This window comes from Amblyraja radiata, chromosome 3 (genome assembly GCF_010909765.2).
Source record: "Amblyraja radiata isolate CabotCenter1 chromosome 3, sAmbRad1.1.pri, whole genome shotgun sequence".
Taxonomy (NCBI): domain Eukaryota; kingdom Metazoa; phylum Chordata; class Chondrichthyes; order Rajiformes; family Rajidae; genus Amblyraja; species Amblyraja radiata.
In genome coordinates this window covers 85,964,246-85,985,907 of record NC_045958.1, presented here as the reverse complement: position 1 = coordinate 85,985,907, position 21,662 = coordinate 85,964,246, and the positions used below count along the sequence as shown (strand labels likewise).

At 42.6% G+C, this 21,662-nt stretch overlaps 1 protein-coding gene across 1 annotated transcript in view; it reads left to right on the top strand.

Annotated features, from left to right (window-relative positions):
- Positions 1 to 21,662, top strand: part of dnah6 (dynein axonemal heavy chain 6) — a 288,021-nt gene that overhangs the window by 121,141 nt on the left and 145,218 nt on the right. Inside the window, exons 37-40 of the mRNA XM_033018232.1 lie at positions 4,322 to 4,504; positions 6,471 to 6,614; positions 10,382 to 10,603; positions 12,561 to 12,708. Coding sequence (XP_032874123.1) covers positions 4,322 to 4,504; positions 6,471 to 6,614; positions 10,382 to 10,603; positions 12,561 to 12,708 — 697 coding nt within the window. The remainder of the gene's footprint in view (positions 1 to 4,321; positions 4,505 to 6,470; positions 6,615 to 10,381; positions 10,604 to 12,560; positions 12,709 to 21,662) is intronic.

Here is a 21,662-nt window from a genome sequence, read left to right as displayed (position 1 = left end):
ATACTCATTCCACCTCCTTTTCCTTTCTGCCTATCCTTGCAAAATATCAAATACAGTATCTTGAAATATTCAGTTCCTTTGATCATCTCGCAATAATCTCAGTAATAGCTATTTGATCATGCCCTTTTTTGTTGTTGACTTACACCTTTTGCATCCACAGATGTTGATTGATCTGCTGAGTTCTTCTAGCATTCTGTTTTAGTTCTAGATTCCAGCATCTGCAGTATTTCTTGTCCCTGTTTGTTTCTATTTCTTCTTCAGCTCATCTAGTGTGTGAATTCAGATAATGCACCTTGAAATTTTAACTCTTTGTAAGATTTTATTACATTCTTGAGTTTGTTAAATATTTGGATGGTAGCTACCTGGATTATCTAAAACACACCTGAATAAACAGGCCCATGGTTAAAGATTGTCTGATTAGAATGGAACTGAATAACATCTGATATATGAATACTTTTAGTTGCTTTGGGGCGACCTTTATTGTGACTTGGGTGTAAACTATTATTCTTTGTATCTCTGGGAATCTTGCCAGAGAAGAAAGTCCAAGTTCTTTTTCAATCAGTGGTGTTATCTGTGGTGGAGTTGATGTATTGATGAAGAATTGCACTTTGGGAAATTAAACCAGTGCAGGACTTGGATAGTAATTGGAAGTCCCTGGGGTGTGTTGTAGAACAGGGAGATTTAGGAATACAAGTACATAGTTCCCTGAAAGTGATGTCATAGGTAGACAGAGTGGTGAAGAAGCCAGTTGGCATATTTGTCTTCATCGGTCAGGGCACTGTGTAAGAATGGGGATGTACTTTTACAACTGTACAATACTTTGGTGAGACTGCACTTGGAGTATTGTTTGCGGTTCTGGTTACCCAGCTTTTGGAAGAAAGTCTTTAAGGAAAGAGTGCAGAACGATTCATAAGGATGTTACCAGGACTGGAATGCTTGCATTATAAAGAATGACTGGATAGGCTGGTACCTTTTTCCTTGGAGCATCGGAGGCTGAGGGTCGACCTTATAGAGGAAGATAAAATCATGGGAGACATAGATCAAGTGAATGGCCATTGTCTTTTCCCCATGATAAGGGAGTCTAATGGGCCTGTCCCACTTAGGCGACTGCATAACGGGCTGGTGAAGGAAGCGTTGTGTGTGTGTGTGACAGTCGCCGTTCCAGTAAATGGTTTTTCAGGCGACTACCGGCAACATGACAGTCGCCGGCAGTCCGCTGGAAAATCGCCTAAGTGGGACAGACCCGTTGAACTTGAGGGCATTGATTTAAGTTAAGTTGGGAAAGATTTAAAGGAAACCCTGGGGACAACATCTTTACACAGAGGGTATTGAGTATTGAGTAAGTGGAATGAGCTGCCAGAATGAACTGCCAGATATTATACATATTGTGTTTTATCTGTTTCTACCACTTGATAGAAGCAGATAAAACACAATATGTAAAATACATTCAGACAGGTACATGGATAGCAAAGATTTTTTTTTTGGTTGTGTTTTTTTTGTTGTTTTTTTTTTGGTTTTGGTTTTGGTTATTTTATTAGTCACATACACCTTGGTGTAGTGAAATGCTTCTTGCCAATGCAGCACATAAAGAAAGAATACAAACATAACAATAATAAAGAAAGTTAAACATAAAAACATCCCCCCACAATGGCTCCCACTGTGGGGGAAGGCACAATGTCCAGTCCCCATCCCCAGTTCACCCATAGTCGGGCCTATTGAGGCCTCCACAGTTGCCTCTACGGAGGCCCGATGTTCCAGGCCGTTCTCGCTGGGGTGATGGTGCTCCGGCGTCGGGAGAATCCTCGCAGCAGCTTGGGACACCTGGAACGGCCGCTTCCCTTACCGGAGACCGCGGCTTCCGAAGCCAACAATGCCACGCCGGATGGAGCTCCACAACTGGTGATCCCGCTGAGAGATCCCAGGCTCCCAATGTTAAAGTCAATGCCGCCGCCTGTGGCTGGCCGCTCCACAGACTCGCAGCTCCGCGATGTTTCATCGGCGGTCTCAACTCACCGGAGCTCCTGCGCGGCGATCCAGGCAAGGCATCACCCGCTCCTCAATAGCGCTCCAGCGCTATGCCGCCGCCGAAACCGTGGTTCTGGGCGGTCCCCTCAGGAAACGCCGCTCCAGGCCCGCTGGTAGGCCACGAGGACGGGTCGAAAATGCAGCCCGGAGAAAAGCTGCCTCTCCGACCAGGTAGGAGACCCTAGAAAGCAGTTTCCCCCTCCCCCCCCACCACCCACATAAAAAAGGCTAGTACTCCTAAAAACAAAACACTCAACTAACTAAAAACATAAAAAAAGATGAAAAACAGACAGCTGCAGGCTGGGCAGCCATACCACACAGGACGGCGCCCCCTCTCCAATTTCGAGTGATTTAGGTCAAATGTAGCCAAATGGAACTACAGTGCATTCAGAAAGTATTCAGACCCCTTCACTTTTTCCACATTTTATTACGTTATAGCTTTATTCTAAAATTTATTATTTTTTATCATCAATCTCTACACAATACCCCATAATAAAAAAGCAAAAACAGGTGTTTAGACATTTTTGCAAAGTAATTAAAAAGAAATAACAGAAATATCACATTTACATAAGTATTTAGTCCCTTTACTCAGTACTTTGTTGAGGCACCTTTGGCAGCGATTACAGCCTCAAGTCTTCTTGGGTATGACACTACAAGCTTGGCACACCTTTATTTGGGTAAATTCTCCAATTCTTCTCTGCAGCTCCTCTTAAGCTCTGTCAGGTTGGATGGGGAGCATGGATGCACAGCTGTTTTCAGGTCCCTCCAGAGATATTCCATCGGGTTCGAGTCTGGGCTCTGGCTGGGCTACTTAAGGACATTCACAGGTTTGTCACAAAGCCACTCCTGCATTGGCTTGGCTATGTGCTTAAGGTCATTGTCCTGTTGGAAGGTGAACCTCTGCCCCATTCTAAGGTCCTGAATGCTCTGGAGCAGGTTTTCATCAAGGATCTCTCTGTACTTTGTTACGTTAATCTTTCCCTCGATCCTGACTAGTCTCCCAGTTCCTGCCACTGAAAATCATCCCCACAGCATGATGCTGCCACCACCATGCTTCATTGGCCATGTGATGAGCGATGCCTGGTTTGCACCAGCCTCCAGTCATGACACTTGGCATTCAGGCCAAAGAGTTAAATCTTGATTTCATCAGAGCAGAAAATCTTGTTTAGATGCCTTTTGGCAATCTCCAAGCGAGCTGTCATGTGCCTTTTACTGAGGAGTGGCTTCTGTCTAGCCACTCTACCATAAAGGCCTAATTGGTGGAGTGCTGCAGATATAGTTGTCCTTCTGGAAGTTTCTCCCATCTCCACAGAGGAACTCTGGAGCTCTGTCAGAGTGACCATCGGGTTCTTGATCACCTCCCTGACCAAGGCCCTTCTCCCCTGATTGCTCAGTTTGGCCAGGCGGCCAGCTTTATGAAGAGTCCTGGTGGTTACTAAGTTCTTCCATTTAAGAATGACGGAGGCCACTGTGCTCTTTGGGACCTGCAATGCTGCAGAAATTGTTTTATACCCTTCCCCAGATCTGTGTCTCAACACAATCCTGTCTTGGATGTCTACGGCCAATTCCTTCATCTTCATGGCTTGGTTTTTGCTCTGACATACACTGTGAACTGCGGGACCTTATATAGACATGTGTGTGCCTTTCCAAATCATGTACAATCAATTTAATTTACCACTGGTGTACTCCAATCAAGTTGTAGAAACATCTCAAGGATAATCAATGGAAACAGGCTGCACCAAAGCTCAATTTTGAGTGTCATTGCAAAGGGTCTGAATACTTATGTAAATGTGATATTTCAGTTATTTCTTTTGAATTACTTTGCAAAAATTTCTAAGTACCTGTTTTCGCTTTTTTATTATGAGGTATTGTGTGTAGATTGATGATAAAAAAAAAGAATTTAATCCGTTTTATAATAAGGCTGTAACATAACAAAATGTGGAAAAAGTGAAGGGGTCTGAATACTTTCTGAATGCACTGTACTCAAGTAGGCAACATGGTCAGCATACATGATTTGGGACAAAAGGTCTGTTTCCATGCTTTATTACACTACACTATGATGGCTTGCCAAGCACATGGTGCAGTTATCATTAATTGATGTTGGCTACTTTTTGAAGCATATTAATGTTTCAATAACTTTATTTAAAATATTTAATTTGTATTTCGTTGTTCATTTATGCTATATTGGTCGATGTAGTATATTCTTTGGAATATTTAAAGTATTGCAGAATGTAGATATTTTTGCTGGGTGTCTCTGGATAAAAAGAATGTTAATGAAAAATGTACTTCTGTTTAGCTAACATTTGAACCACGCCAGCACCTAATGGGACTTTTTGAATCCTGTGTTGAAAATGGGTTGCACTTCGTCAACAAGAAATGCACACAGGGAATACCTCAGGTTGACATTAGTAAGGTCACTACTCTCTGCTGCCTTCTTGAATCTCTGGTGCTGGGAAGTCATGGTCCAGATCTCACCATGGTAAGTGAAAACTGAAAAGGCGCCCGGAATACAGTCTACAGAAGTGACTTAAGAAAACCATATCTCTGGTGTAGAGTTTTACTCAATGTGGGCTAATATAAATGTATTAATTTGTTACTAATTTGTTTTGGCATTTACAAATATTGCTTGAAAATTATTTTTGTTTCTATGTGTTTTGTAATTTGGAAAAAGCTTGGGATTTCCATTACAAGGCACAATTTTTTTCTAAGTTTCTAATAATCTCAAGCCAGTTATACATTTGATTCTTTGCTATTGTGCTGCTTGCAAAATGTCTCCACAGAAGTGCTATTTTGAAAAAATAATTGCACAGTTAGTGTTTAATTACAGTATAATGGCCAATTAGCACAGGCATCTCCTATTACTATTGAGGTAGTGCAGCGTAGGTTCATCAGGTTAATCCCCGGGATGGCGGGACTGACAGATGATGAAAGAATGGATCGACTGGGCTTATATTCACTGGAATTTAGGATGAGAGGGGATCTTACAGAAACATATACAATTCTTAAGGGATTGGACAGGCTAGATGCAGGGAAAATGTTCCCTATATTGGGGGAGTCCAGAACCAGGTTTCACAGTTTAAGAATAAGGGGTAGGCCATTTAAGACTGAGATGAGGAAAAACATTTTCATCCAGATAGTTGTGAATCTGTGGAAATCTCTGCCACAAAAGGAAGTGGAGGCCAATTCACATGTTTTAAAGAGAGTTTGATTTTGCTCTTAGGGCTAACAGAATGAAGGGATATGGAGAGAAAGCAGGTGCTGATTTTGGATGATCAGCCATAATCATATTGAATATTGGAGCTGGATCGAAGGGCCAAATGGCCGACTCCTGCACCTATTTTCTATGTTTCTATCAGTTTGCATTATGGTGTAAGGATTTGTTTCCATTTGTCAAGGCAGTGGGCCATTCTTAGAAATCTGATGGAAGCATAATGAGAATACAGTACATTTTTATTTTATGGGGGACAATTAAATCAGTGAGTATTGTGAGCCAGAAATATAATCAAGCTTTCTTCTTTGTCTTCTTTGGCAGTGCTTATGTTCAAGTATGACTTATTTTAATCCAGTTCTGAGTTGATGAGACCAATGTGAAATCCAATGGCTCTGCCTCAGGTGGAGCAGGAGGTGCTTTGCAAGACACAAGTGTGGGTGGTACAGGAAGTAGACTGCTCCTCCCATAAATTGCAGGAGGCTGCTGCATGATTCTGAGAGTGAGATTTAAGTTTTTCAAAGCCAGTCTTGAGGTTCTTTCAGCATTTTGCATATGTCAGAGTTAGTGAGGTTGTCACATTTGTTCATGGAGAATTTGAGAATATCCTTGAAGCATTTCCTTTGTTATGCTTGTAATTTCTTGCCATGGCAGACCTCGGGGAAGAGTGCCCCTTTTGGAACATGCAAGGGGATTTGTCTGGCCACCAGAACTAGCTGAGGATAAATAGAACCTCAATGTTGGGGATATTGGCCTGGGAGAGGACATTGATTAGGTTAACTTATTGGGCCAGTAGACAGGGAAGAATTTGCAGAGATTTTACAAAGGCGGTATTTCTCCCATGCTTTTAGGAACCTATAGAATGTGCGACGTAGGCCATGAGCTTTGTGCCATAGTTTTGATGCCGATTTGCCATTGCTACATGGGTGTTTCTAAACTCGATTGGCAGGAGGGGCTGGTTCCAATGCGGAGCTGAGGCAGGTGAGAGGCTGGAAGTCGGTAGAGAAGGTGATGAATGTAAGTTCAGTGGCCAGAATAGGCAGGAGCACAACAGGCAGCAAGGGAGGATTGTTGGATTGAATTGCATTTATTTGAATATGAGCGGGTGAGGTAGATGAACTCACAGCGTGGGTATATATAGGCAACTGGGATGTTGTAGCTGTTAGGAAAACATGTATTATTATTATTACCTGAAACTTATTATTAACAATATAATTTTACTTTTTTTTTCTCAAAGGATGTTTCTCAATTGAATGGTGTTATTACTCAGGCATTTGCATTTTGCTATATTTGGTCTATTGGTGGAAATTTGACTGAGAACTATTGGGATAGCTTTGATTCATTTGTGCGTCGTCAATTGGAAGATCATCCTGAAGCTAAGGTATCTATGAAGTGGACAAATAAATATGTTTATTTTTATAACCAATAAATACATCTGTGATAAATAATGTGAAAAGCAAACTGCTGGGAGAACTCAGGTGGTCAAGCAACATCTGTGGGGGAAAAGGGATGGTCTATATTTCGGGTCCCGCATCAGGATTGAGATTGCGGAGTGACAATGGCTAGTGGTGAGGGCGCCGGGGTGGGGGGGGGGGGGGGAGAGGGAGACAAGAAATGATGGGTGATAAGTAGCATGAGATGAGGGAAGATAGACAGAAGGAGACAGATGGGATAGGGAGTTTTGAAGAAGAGACTGGTAACTGATAGTGGAGATAGATAGGGGAAAAAAGGGAAGATGGAGCATGGTGGGGTGATGTACATTGGAAGTTAGACACAAAAATCTGGAGTAACTCAGCGGGATAGGCAACATTTCTGGAGAGAAGGAATGGGTGATGTTTCGGGTCGATACCCTTCTTCAGACTCGAACGGAAACGTCACCCATTTCTGTTCTCCAGAGATGCTGCCTGTCCCGCTGAGCTACTCCAGCTTTTTGTGTCTATCTTCGATTTAAACCAGCATCTGCAGTTCCTTCCTACACAAGGTAGGGACAGAGACAGGAAGATGATGCAGAATCAAATAAGGAAGGAGTGATGGGCAAATGAAACCAGGTGGGGAGGAGCTCGGGAGAGGAGGTTAAGGGAGAAGAAACGCAGGTGGACAAGTCTGAGGGTGATAGAAACATGGAAACATAGAAAATAGGTGCAGGATGTGGCCCTTCGAGCCTGCACCACCATTCAATATGATCATGGCTGATCATCCAACTCAGTATCCCTTACCTGCCTTCTCTCCATACCCCCTGATCCCATTTAGCCACAAGGGCCACATCTAACTCCCTCTTAAATATAGCCAATGAACTGGCCTCAACTACCTTATGTTGCAGAGAATTTCACAGATTCACCACTCTCTGTGTGAAAAATGTTTTTCTCATCTCGGTCCTAAAAGACTTCCCCCTTATCCTTAAACTGTGACCCCGTGTTCTGGACTTCCCCAACATCGGGAACAATCTTCCTGCATCTAGTGATGGGCATAAGGAAGTGAGAAAGGAAAACAAAGGGAGAGATAATCTGGATAGGCCAGAAGGAATGGGAAAGAAACACAAGGAGAATGGGTTACCTAAAACTGGAAAATTCAAAGTTCATTTTATTGGGCTGTAGACTACCCAGGTGGAATATGATAACTGTTTTTCTTGCCTGCACATGGTTTCACTGTGGTAGTAAAGAATGCCATGGATAGATAGGTTGGTGTGGGAATGGGAAGGAAATTAGAGTTGTAGTCAGTAGACTGGGTGATGTTCAATGACTAGGCAATGGTCCTGAAAAAATACGCACGGTTGCTACTGACTTCATAAAGAAATGTATGATAGCGCATGTGTCCACAATAAAAACATCCAAGTGCAGCCCAATCAATGGTATTGCAATCTTAGTCATGGAGGCTGACGATAGTACATCCTTCACAAGGGTCAATCCTCAGAGAGAGTCTGGACTTGATGGTGTACCTGGTCGTGTTTTCAAAAGCTACGTAGACCAACTTGTTGGTGATTTTGTGGACATTTTCAACCTCTCATTGTTGAGGTCTGAGGTTTCCACCTGCTTTAAAAGGGCATTGTAAATACCGGTGCCCAAGAAGAGTAAGGTGACATGTCTCAATGATTACCCATTGGTGGCACTAACATCTATGGTGATGACATGCTTTGAGAGGTTTGTCATGGCACCTTTCAACTCCTACCTCAGCAAGAAACTGGACCCACAACGATTTGCTTTCCGCCACAATAGATCATTGGGGGGTGCAATCTCGCAGGCTCTCCACTCTGCACTGGACCTCTTGAACAATAACATCACATACATCAGACTGTTCATAGATGATATCTTGACGTTCATCCCCATCAAATTTGTTTCCGAGCTCAGAGAACTAGGTCCCTGTGCTTCCCCTTGCAACTGGATCCTCGACTTCCTCATCAACATTACACAATCGGTACAAATTGGCAACAATACTTCATCCTCAATAACCATCACCAGAGGGGCACCTCAGGGGCACCTCAAGTCTGTGTGCTCAGTCTCCTGCTCTATGCACCCTATACGCATGACTGTGTAGCCGGGCACAGTTCCAACTCCATCTTTAAATTCACCAACAAGACCATTGTTGGAAGTATTACAGATAATGACGAGACATATTATAGGAGGGAGATTGATTGTCTGATTGATTGATTGATGCCAGAACAACAACCTTGCTCTCAATGTCAGTAAAACCAAGGAGCTGATTATTGACTTTAGAGAAGGAAGGACGAGCATCCCCACATTTATCCTCATCGATGGTCACTGTTGGAGAGAGCCAACAATTTCAAGTTCCTGGGCATGCATAATCTGAAGATCTTTTGGGACTTAAAACATTGATGCAATCATGAGGAAAACATATCAATGCCTCAACTTCCATCGGAGATTGAGGAGATTCAGTATGTCAACTCTCTTGAACTTCTACAGGTGAATGATAGAGGGCATATTGACAGGTTGCATCACGACCTGGTTCAGCATCTTGAACGCCCAGGAACGAAGGAGACTGGAAAAGATGTTGAAGGAATTGACCTGCTCACCATTGAAGGGCTGTATAGGAGGCTCTGCGTCAAAAAGGTAGCCTGCATCACCAAGGACCCTCGCCGCCCTGGCCAAGCCCTCATTTCACTTCTGCCTTCCAGAATAGGAGTCTGAAAACTGTAATGTCTTAGATCAGGAACAGCTTCTTCCTAACAACCCTCAGGCTGTTGAACACTACGCACGCCAACTAAACTCTGAACTATCAACTAGCTTGGTTGCACTAGGGGCTCAGGGTTTAATCAGTTTTGCCTTATGTTTGGTTTTTCATTTATTAAACTTTTTATTGTTTATTATGTTATTTGTTGAGTTTTGTGTTTACTAATCTGCTGTGCAGCTGTAAGTAAGAATTTCATTGTTTCAGTACATATGGCAATAATACACTTTTGATTCTTGACTCTTGGAAAGTTGAGTGACATGCAACTGAAAGCTCAAGATAATCATTGTGGACAGAGTGCAAGTGCTCTGCAAAATGGTTATTTAGTCTTTCCTTGATCTCGCCAATGTGGAGGTGGCCATATCAAGAGCACCGACTGCAATGGATGTTGTTGGTAGAAGTGATGGTCAAATCTATGTCTCACCTGGAAGGACTGTTTAGGTCAATGGTGGTGATAGAGGTGTAGGGAGAGGTGTGATGTGCCCCACAGTTACAGAGGAAAGTGTCAAGGGACTGGTTGGGTAAGAGGAGGGATGAGCAGGCCAAAGAATCACAGAAATAGTCCTTACAGAAAGCAGAAAGAAGGGAAGATGTGATGGTGCAAACGCAGGAATTGAAGTGTCATTCCACAGCCATATTTCTGTTTTTTGCTCAAATCCGGCATCTATATTATTTTGTGTCTCTAATTAATATGTTGTTGTCACATTTCTGAGAATCACAACATTAAAAAAAAAAAATTGCTAGAATATAATAAATAGGAGTGTGCTGCCAAACCTTGCTAGTCAATATGATCATAGCTGATGGTCATGTCCACCCATTGGGAATTGTTCAATATTCTGGTGTGAAGAAAAATGAATTGGAAATGGTGGATATTCCATTTTACTCCAGGGGAGGTGGTAGTTCGTTAATAACATTTTGCTTAGTTTTTGAATTGTACAAGAAAAAGCCTTTCTTATGTTACCCTAGATACCAACCTCTGGTGATCTATGGAATTACTACATGGACTTTGATAACAATCGACTAGACCCATGGGATAGAATTATTCCCAGCTTCAAGTACAATAGTCAAATACCGTTTTTTGAGATGCTAGTTCCCACAACGGACACTGTGCGATTTGGGTACCTGATGGAAAAACTTCTCGCTGTTGAGCACTCTGTTCTTTTCACTGGGACAACTGGAGTGGGCAAGGTAATTTTTTTTCCTATGTTAATTATATTGAAAGTAGTACTCTAAAGAGTTTTCTTGTAAATGTAATTGCATTAGCTTTACCATATTAATTTATGATAAATGAGATTCTACATTTAAGCTTGAATATCACCGGTGATTTGATAAAACAGATGGATCATTACAAAATTTACTTTTTATAATTTCCAGTTCATCTCTGAATTTGAGAGGAATCCAGAAAGAAAGAACGTGGATCATTTTGTGTCTTTAAATGATCATAAGGCATTTCAAAATGCTTCACACTGAATTTGATTGCTTGGTACAGTTACAGTTATAAAATCCCATTTTTACTCAGAATGACTTTGTTGAGTTTGCCTTTTACCCACTTGATTTCACCTATTGATTATCATTTCCATGTCAAGTCATCAAGTCACTTTTATTTCTATAGCACATTTAAAAATTAAATCTCATTGACCAAAGTACTTTACATTGGTGGAGGTACTAACGTTATACAACAGTGGTTCATAGATTAAGTACATGCATAGATACATACATATAGCCCTCCCTCAGAGGACGTCACGAAAGGCTTGAGAGCAAAGAGAGGCGGTGCAGGCTCGAAGGGCCGAATGGCCTACTCCTGCACCTAATTTCTAAGATGAGTTTTAAGTCTCGACTTAAAAGAGTCGATGGAGGGGGCAGTTCTGATGGGAAGAGGGATGCTGTTCCACAGTCTAGGAGCTGCAACCGCAAAGGCGCGGTCGCCCCTGAGCTTATGCCTAGACCGCGGGATGTTCAGTAACCCCAAGTCGGCCGATCTGAGGGACCTGGAGGTGGTGTGGTGGGTAAGCAGACTTTTGATGTAGGTGGGGGCAAGCCCGTTAAGGGCTTTGTAAACATAAAGAAGGATCTTGAAATTTATTCGGAACCGCACAGGGAGAGAGACCAGAATCGGGGTGATGTGGTCCCTTTTTCGGGTGCCCGTCAGGAGTCTCGCTGCGGCGTTTTGGACCAGTTGCAGGCGGGACAAGGAAGATTGGCTGATGCCATTATAAAGGGAGTTGCAGTAATCGAGGCGGGAGGAGATAAATGTGTGGATGATCTTTTTGAGGTCATCAAACTGGAGGAATTGTTTTATTTTAGCTATCGTCTGAAGCTGGAAGAAGCTAGCTTTTACCACGGCATTGACTTGTTGGTCAAATTTCAATGCCGAGTCAAATATCACGCCAAGGTTTTTCCTGTGAGGTTTGAGTAATGTTTCCAGTCCCTTCTATTGCACTGTCCTTCGAAGTGGATCAGAATTTGGCAGCCTGCCTAGACAATTACACAATTCTGTCTCCACAATTCTGATGCTTCTATGATCATTGAGATATCTAATCATTACAAGAGGCATTTGGACAGGCACTTGAACAGGCAATGTGGAAGGACATAGACCTAATGTAGTTCAAATGGTATGTGTGTATATTGTCACAGACATGTTTCCTCGGTGCCTTATGACACTATAACTTACAAGATCTGTTAAAAGTAGAGATGGCACTACCAAAACCTCCTTCGTGCTTCCTCATGGACAAAGTAGAGGCAAAGAGGGAGGAATGGGCAGAAGTGGCTGATTAAGTGAATCACCTACATCAAAATTAGCACTTTGATCTGCAGTGGTCTAATATTAGCTTCAGAGATTGGATTTTCAGTAATTAAATAAATATTGCTGAGATGTTTTCAGTATTCTTAAATAATCATAGCTTGCACAGTAGAGGAACAATGTGTCCATTCACAGGAGAATTGAAAGCAGGCCAGTGGGATTTCTAATTGGTTCCATATATCTCTTGTTGCAAGGCTCCAGTGACCCTTGGATGTGCATTTCAAAAGATGGCATGACAATTGAGTTAAAGTTCATAAATAGATTAGACACAATCAGAAGTAAAATTGGTAATGTTTCATTGTTAAATTATTTATGTTTTTAAATATTTTTTTATCCTTCTTATAGTCTGTGGTTGCACGAAGTTTGTTAACTCAAATTCAAGATGAAGCTGGTTATGTTCCACTTTATATTAACTTCTCTGCTCAAACATCTTCAGCGAGGACACAAGAGATAATTGAATCAAAATTAGAAAAGAAACGAAAGAACATAATTGGTAGGTCACAGTTACAGAAATATTCATAATCTATAAAATGTGTAAAGATTATAAAGGTCTCAAATTATTTGTTTCATTATTTTAGTGTAGAATGAATAGACAATAACAAAAGGCCATGTTTAATGCTATGAAGTCTATAGCAGTATTAGACAGCAAAGTTTGTAGTGATAACTTGTGGGTACATATAGATCATACCTTGTGCTTTAATGGTGAGTTAAATATTCTCTGCTCCCGCAATAGGAACACTTCAGCCTGATTTCCTTGGAATTAACAAGTTGTCCACTGCTTTTGTCAAAGCTTAGTTAAGAATTTGCAACATTGCTGAGGCCACAGTAACTCTTGGTAAGAGGGGGCGTCTGGGCAATCTGGCCAGGAACTAGTGGTGCCTAAAGGGCGCAATTGATGGCTGGGTGTTTTGGGAGCGTAGTTAAGGATGTAGCTGGTTTGGTTGATGCTACTGCATGGTAAAGAGCCTGTCCCACTTACGTGTCCTTGGCACGCAAATTGAGGCGCACGGGCATCGTATGGCCACGCGGGGCCGGTCCCTCTGAAACGCGGAGGGGTATGTAGTTGTGCCCGACATCGCGCGGGGCTCCGAAATTTTTGTAGCGGACGAAATCTTCGCGCGCCAATGACCTGTCGCGTAACTGACGGCCAACCTGGGACAGGCTCAAGACCCTGGCGCGACGCAATGTCTCACCTGCAACAACAGCAGAAGCAGGCAAACGATTGCCGAACTCGGCCTGGGGCTCACGGCCATTGGGGTCCGGATCCACCCCCACTTCTAGTCCCAGAGCAGGCCCAAGAAAATTGAAGATAGACACAAAATGCTGGAGTAACTCAGTGGGACACACAGCATCTCTGGAGAGAAGCAATGGGTGACGTTTCAGGTCAAGACCCTTCTTACAGACTGAAGAAGAGTCTCGACACGAAACGTCACCAATTCCTTCTCTCCAGAGATGCTGCCGGTCCCGCTGAGTTACTCCGCATTTTGTGTCCATCTTCAAATTACGTCACACGCTCCAGACGGCTGTGCGGTCGAATGAATTCGCGAGCGACCTTCGCGGGACCGTCGCGGCTCAACGCGACCACAAGGTCGCGTAATTTGCATGCCAAGGCCAAGGCCCTTAATGCTATTGAATGTCAAAGACGGATGGTTAGATTGTATTTTATCGGAGAGGATCATTTTCAGGCTCTTTAGTCGTGCAGATATTACTTGCCACTTAGCAGTCCATGGAGATACAAGGGACTGCAATGACTATAATCATTTTTCTTTAACCGAGGGATGAATAATTTCCCCTTAAAGTGCCTTGACTTCCATTCCAGCAGTACTCCTTGATGCCACAGTCAGACTCAGACAAGGTAGTGTCTTGATGCCAAGGCAATCACTCTCCTCTCAGAAGGGTTTTTGCCCTGAATTTTTTTCCTTTCCTGCAAATGTGACCTGACCTGCAGAGTATTTTCTGCATTTTTCTTCAGATTTCCAGATATGCACTCATCTCAACTAAGCTCCATATATAGACCAAGGCTTTAATGAGATTTAGAGTTGTATGGTTAAGTTAAACATAAACTGAGCATCAGCAAGCAAATTCTGATGAACAAGCACCTTTGATCACTTCACTGATGATTGGGAATAGACTTAAAATCATCAGCAAATGATAATTAGCCAGATTGGTTTTTCCTATTTTTAGTGAACAGGACAAATCGGAGCAATTTACCATATTGTTGTTGTAAACCAGTATTGTTGGTGTACTAAAACAACTTGACTAGATTCTGAGCTAATTCTGGTGGGTAGGTCTTTAGAACTGACACTGGGAAGTTGCCTTATCTTTTACTCTAGTGGTGTTCTCAGACTAGATATAACATGCAGGCAATTGATTTGGCTGACGGCTGGCCTGTAATTCTGTGGATCTTAGACAGAAGCCAGGTTGAATCATCCACTCGTGCTTGCAATATTGTGTGCCGTTCTGGTTACCGCATTAGGAAAATGACGTGTTAGTGCTAGAAAGAGTGCAGAAGAGATTCACCAGGATGTTGCTTGGAATGGGGGGCTTTAGTTACCAGGGGTGATTGGATAGTTTGGGATTGTTGTCACTAGGACATAGAGGGCTGAGGCATAAACTTATAAAGATTTATAAAATTATGAGGATAGAAAGTCACATCGTTTTCCAAATGTTGGGGAACTTAAAACTAGAGGACATAGGTTTCAGATGAGTGGAGAACTATTTAAAGGAGATCTATGGGGAGGAGAATGGTGGGCATATGGATCAAGCTGCCAGAGGAGGTGGTAGAGTCAGGTACAATAATAGCATTTTTTAAACATTTGGACAATAGATGAGTAGGAAATAAATGGAGGGAAAAGAGTAGCAATGTTACAACATTTTGAGATTTAAAAAATCAAGTCTGTAATTTATCCCATCAGATAAAGCATAAAAATAAGTTTAATTTGACACCTAATTCACTTTCATATCTCAAGTATTTAAAAAGTTATGGCCATTTTCATACTCGGAAATTAGCATCTTGTTCCCTATTGATTTTCTATGGACATAACAAAAAAGCTGTGAACGTGTGCAGTCAAAAGCCCATAACCTTCTTAAAAATTAAGAGAACTGAATGAAATTTTCAGTTATCGTAGATTGAACCATTCTGAAACAAATATAAAATAATCTTACTTGGATGACCTGAAATTAAAGCATATAATTAGTTAGTTACCCAAGTGTAGCTAATTTCAAACTTCAATTACTAGATCTAAACATCTATCCATTTCTTAATAAATGATTAACATTTTTAAATAGCCTAAGTGTCCAAATAATATTCATAAATAATTCACAATAAAACATGATTTTAAAATCTCATTTACATTAATTTATAGGCCAAATGGAAGGAATTTAGTGTTCAATTGCTGCAAATTAAAGTCCATTTTAAATCAGCTTTCTAGTGGGTTCCTGTGAACGCGCTGGTTTAGAACGTTCACATTGCGGTAGATTTGTGCCCCCAAATGCCCAGAAAATTACTGCGGGATATAATGGGCCCAAAATGAGCTACTCGCAACATTAAACTTTGTATAAAGGGATCTTAAGAAGCCCTTTTTAATGTAAAAATAAGCAGCCTACCTTCAGTTGTTTGCTCTATGAGACCCTGACAGCTGCCGGTGGTCACGGGTTTAGAGATTGATTTTTAAACTATTATAACTATTATACAAGGCCTTTAAAACTAATAATAGCTTTTGCGACGGGGTCTTCCAGCGATTTTTCGTTAATAATTATCTAGGCTGAACATCTTCGATTGGAACAGCCTAGAGAAAATCGCGTTTTAAACCCGCCCCCCTCTAAACGGCGCCAAAATCGCACACCCGCAGCGACAGATTTTCAGCGACGCTTCAGGTAGGCTTTGCAACATACCTAAAAAGAGCCAAATGCAGATAAGTGAGTTTTGCGATGATAGATATCCAGGTTGACATGGACAAGTTGGACCAAAGGACCTGTTTCTATGCTGTATGACACCATGACCATACCCATGACTTCTTGGTGAACAATGTTGGGTTGTTTCAGCCTTGTCTTTAGCATTGACATGCTCATCCCCACTGTTGCTGCTGATCAGGATGTTCCTGGGCTCTCCCTCCTTTAGACTTTAGATCACATTAATAATTCATGACATGTGACCGAATTGCAGAGTTTTGTGTTGATCTATTCACTGTGAGATTGCTTAGCTCTGTCTAGGGAATGTTAATTTTATTGCTGAGAAGATAGGTAGTCTCGAGTTACAGTTTCTGCAGGCAACTCGTGGTTAAGCATGCCCTGTACTGTTCCCTTCAGATCTTTCTGCACTTCTTCTTGAACCAGGGTTGAGCTCCTGGCTCGATATTGTTGGTAGAATGAGGGATATGCCGGACATGAGGTTACAGGTTGCAGTGATGTACATTGGTGCTGCTGCTGATGGCCCCATAAATCCTCACGGCATTGGTATGGATTGAGAAGTGGTTGACAGACATGAATTGGGGAGTAAGATTTAATGCGTCTTTTCCAGGTGACTGATTCATGGGATGCCTCAAGATTCAGAACCTACTCCCCAGCTATTCACAATATGAATCAATAATTTGAACTAAATGTAATATCTCCAAACTTGCAAATAACCTAAATCTTGTGAAGGTGAGCCGTGGGGAGGATGCAAAGAGGCTCCAATGTGATTTGACAATTTTTGAAATAGACAGTGAATGAAGATTAAAATTGAAATACATGAGGTTATCCACACTGGCTGTAACAACAAAAGGACAGATTATCTCAATAATGGATTGGGAAGATAAAAGTTACAACAAGTTCCAGATGTCCTTGTATAACTGTCATGAAAACAAATGTTCAGGTGCAGTAAACAGGAAGGTTACTGATATGTTGATCTTCATTGCAAAAGGATTGAGTACAGGAGCAAGAATGAAACCGTAAAGGACCTTGATGAAATGTCATCTGTAGTTTTATTTTTATTTAAGGAAGGATATTGTTTTGTTTAGTTTAGCTTAAAGATACAGTGTAGAAACAGGCCCTAAGGCCCATCGTGTCCACGCCCATGAACGATCACCTGTACACTAGTTCTATCCTGCATACTAGGGACAATTTACAGATGCCAATTAACATACAAACCTGCACATCTTTAGGATGTGGGAAGGATCCCACCATCCAGTGGCGGCATATGACGCTGCGGATGTTTGTTTTTTTTTGCCTCACAGCGCCAGAGACCCGGGTTCAAACCTGAGCATTTGTCTGTATGGAGTTTATACGTTCTCCCCATGACTGTATGGGTTCTCCCCAGGTGCTCTGGTTTCCGCCCACACTGCAAGATGTACAGGTTTGCAGGTTAAGTGGCTTTGATAAATGTTGTAAATTGCCCCTAACGTGTAGGATAGTGCTAGTGTATGGGGAATCACTAAACGGTGCAGACTCAGTGGGCCAAAGGTCATTTTTTCCATGCTGTATGTCTAAACAAAGTGAACTAAACTAAACCTAGAGAACACCCATGCGGTCATAGGAAGAATGTACAAACTCCGCACAGACCCTCCTCTGATCCTCGATTCCCCTACTCTGGGCAAGAGATTCTGTGCATCTACCAGATTTATTCCTTTCATGATTTTATACAACTCTATAAGATCACCCCTCATCCACCTGCACTTCAAGGAATAGAGATCCAGGCTACTCAACCTCTCCATATAGCTCAGACTCTCTAGTTCTGGCAACATCCTTGTAAATCTTCTCTGAAACCTTCCAAGCTTGACAATATCTATATTACTAAAAGTCTGATCTTGACCACTTCCTGTTGTCCTGTATATTTATTTTAGAAAAAACGCTGCCACTTATGGCTGTGATTTTTGGCCATCTTACTCAGAGCCCCTCCGCTGCGCAGGACAAAAGGATTTTTCCCATCGATGAAAAATAAAAGAGTTATTAGTGTTTAAAAAATGTTGAGATTCTCTCTCCTGAAGGCCACGCCCCTTCTGGAGGGACTATAAAACCCGGAAGTGTTGAGTGCCTCAGTCAGTCTCTGCAAGATGGGGGAGCGAGTGGGTCACGTCTCTCAGTCTGAGTTGTGAATAACGCTGATAATATGCCTACTAAACTCTGAGTTATTTTACTGACCTCTCAGTGCCCTTAATGTGGTTTGAAAATATAGTTTGGAAATGCTAAAGCTGTGTTGCCTTAGGTTTGGAAATGCTAAAGCTGTGTTGCCTTTGGTTTGGAAATGCTAAAGCTGTGTGCCTTTGGTTTGGAAATGCTAATGCTGTGTTGCCTAATTAAAGTTGCCTTGCCTAATTAAAGTTGCCTTGCCATCTATATAATTAAAAGTCTAATCTTGACCCTGTTTGCGTTTTATATTGATTTTAGAAAAAACGCTACCACTTACAGCTGTGATTTATGGCTATCTTACTCAGTCGCCCTCTGCCCATCAGGTGCCGAGAATTTTTCCCATCGATGAAAAATAAAAGAGTTATTAGTGTTTAAAAAAATGTTGAGATTCTCTCTCCTGTCAAACACGCCATGAAGTCCATGCCCCTTCTGGTGGGAGGGGGAGGGACTATAAAACCCAGAAGTGTGGGCGTAGCTCAGTCTCTGCAAGATGGAGGAGGGAGAGGTCACGACTCACTGTCTTTAGTGGCCTTGCACCCTGCTTGAAATGGTATGAAACTCCACTTGAATTTGGTGGCCTTGCACCCTGCTTGAGTGGTAAGAAACTGCACTTGAATTTGGTGGCCTTGCACCCTGCTTGAAATGGAATTTCAAGAAATAGCCGTGAGTCAACTGCCAGCCCACCAGCCATGAGTGAGTGAGCTGCCAGCACAAAAGGCTTGAGTGACTGAGCCGCCATCTCAAGAATCCATTCGACCCACATTGTCCAAACTAGCCCTCTGGAAATTAGTCCCTTCAGCCCACAATGCCCATATTAGCGCTCCAGAAAGCCCCCCCACCCCCCCCCCCCCCACTGGGTGGAGAGGTGGAATATTGCGTTGGGTCCCAGCCCTCCCGTGTGATGCTGGGACCCAACGCGTCCCACTTAGTCTAGTATTTCGTATAACATGGTGCCCAGAACTGAACACAATACTCTAAATGCCAACTTCTATACTCAATACTCTGACTGATGAAGGCCAATGTGCCAAAAGGCTTTTTGACCACCTTATCTACCTGGGACTCGACCTTCAAGGAACCATGTACTTGCACTCCTAGATCCCTCAGCCCTATAACACTCTCCAGAGGCCTACCATTCAATGTGTAGGTCCTGCCCTTGTTAGACGTCCCAAAATGCAACATCTCACATTTCTCTGCTCCTCTTCTGTACCACACTTCTGTACCTGTTCCTGCCTTCTCCCCATATCCCTTGATCTCTTTGGTACTAAGACATATATCTCCCCATTTCATGAGTATCTTTAATGATTTGGCCTCTACTACCTCCTATGAAAAAAAGTACTGTTGATTTACCACTCTCTGGGTGATCCTTGATATCAATTTTTATGGCATTTCCCTATATCTTGACCATAACTCCTGCTTCTGGACGCTCAAGCCATCAAGAAGATCTTCCCTGTTTCTTACATATCAAAACACTGAATCTTGTCTTAATCAACCAAATCCTTTCTCAAGCATCAGTCGTAATATCAAAGGAATCAGTCCAAGAAATATTTGTTGCCCTCTCCCCATGTCAAGGGGTGGCAGAGTGGTGCAGCCATAGAGTTGCTACCTTACAGCGCCAGAGAACCGGGTTTGATCCTAACTTTGACCGCATAGGTTCAAGGTGAAGGGGAAAAGATTTAACAGGAATCTGAGGGGTAACTTTTTCACACAAAAGGGGTGGGTGTATGGAACAAACTGCCAGAGGAAGGATCTCGACCCGAAATGTCGCCAATTCCTTCTCTCCATAGATGCTTCCTCACCCACTGAGTTTCTCCAGCATTGTTTGTCTACCTAAGCTGCCAAAGGGGGTAGTTGAGGCTGGGACTATCCCAACTTTTAAGAAACAGTTAGACAGATACATGGATAGGACAAGTTTGGAGGGATATGGACCAAATGCAGGCAGGTGTAGCTGGGACATGTTGGCCAGTGTGGGCAAGTTGGGCTGAAGGGTCTGTTTCCACACTGTATCACTCTATGACTATGACTATGACTCTAAGTGGTCAGCTATGATCTTGATAAGTGGCGGAGAAGGCCTTAGCAGCCAACTAGCCTCTTTCCTGATTCTATTTTCCATATTTTTAGATGGGACTTTACCTTCACAAGGATTGTGCAGTGATCACTTGCGATAATGATATCATGGACACATGCATCTGCCACGGGGAGGTTTTGTGATGAAAAGTTCAATTAGGCTTTTCCATAGTATCAAAGATAGACACAAAATGCTGGAGTAACTCAGCGGGACAGGCAGCATCTCTGGAAAGAAGGAATGGATGACATTTCAGGTCGAGACCCTTCTTCAGACCTTCTTCTCGATTTAAAACGCCACCCATTCCTTCTCTCCAGAGATGCTGCCTGTCCCGCTGAGTTACTCCAGCTTTTTGTGTCTATCTACGGTTTAAACCAGCATCTGCAGTTCCTTCTTACGCATTTAGACAATAGACAATAGACAATAGGTGCAGGAGTAGGCCATTCGGCCCTTCGAGCCAGCACTTCCATTCAATGTGATCATGACTGATCATCCACAATCAGTACCCCGTTCCTGCCTTCTCCCCATATCCCCTGACTCCGCTATCTTTAAGAGCCCTATCAAGCTCTCTCTTGAAAGTACCCAGAGAACCGGCCTCCACCGCCCTCCGAGGCAGAGAATTCCGCAGACTCACAACTCTCTGATTGAAAAAGTGTTTCCTCATCTCCGTTCTAAATGGCTTACCCCTTATTCTTAAACTGTGGCCCCCGGTTCTGGACTCCCCCAACATTGGGAACATGTTTCCAAACCCTTAATAATCTTATATATTTCAATAAGATAACCTCTCATCCTTCTAAATTCCAGAGTATACAAGCCCAGCCACTCCATTCTCTCAGCATATGACAGTCCCGCCATCCCGGGAATTAATCTTGTGAACCTACGCTGCACTCCCTCAATAGCAAGAATGTCCTTCCTCAAATGAGGAGACCAAAACTGCACACAATACACCAGGTGTGGTCTCACTAGGGCCCTGTACAACTGCAGAAGGATCTCTTTACTCACATGCTCAACTCTTCTTGTTATGAAGGCCGGCATGCCATTCGCTTTCTTCATTGTATCAGTTCACTCACTGGTGATGCTTATTCAATCTGGGTGTGGCAGTATTTCCTTCAGATTCAGTTGTGCTGGTATTAATCCACTCGAGGTGATGGATATTGAAGTTTGCCACCGTGAGTCTTTGCTTCTTTACTTTTCTTCCTTTGTTATCAATTGCTGTCTTTGATTAACAAGGTTGACCAGTGTGCAGAAGATGATCATTCGGTCTCGTATTGTATGGGTAC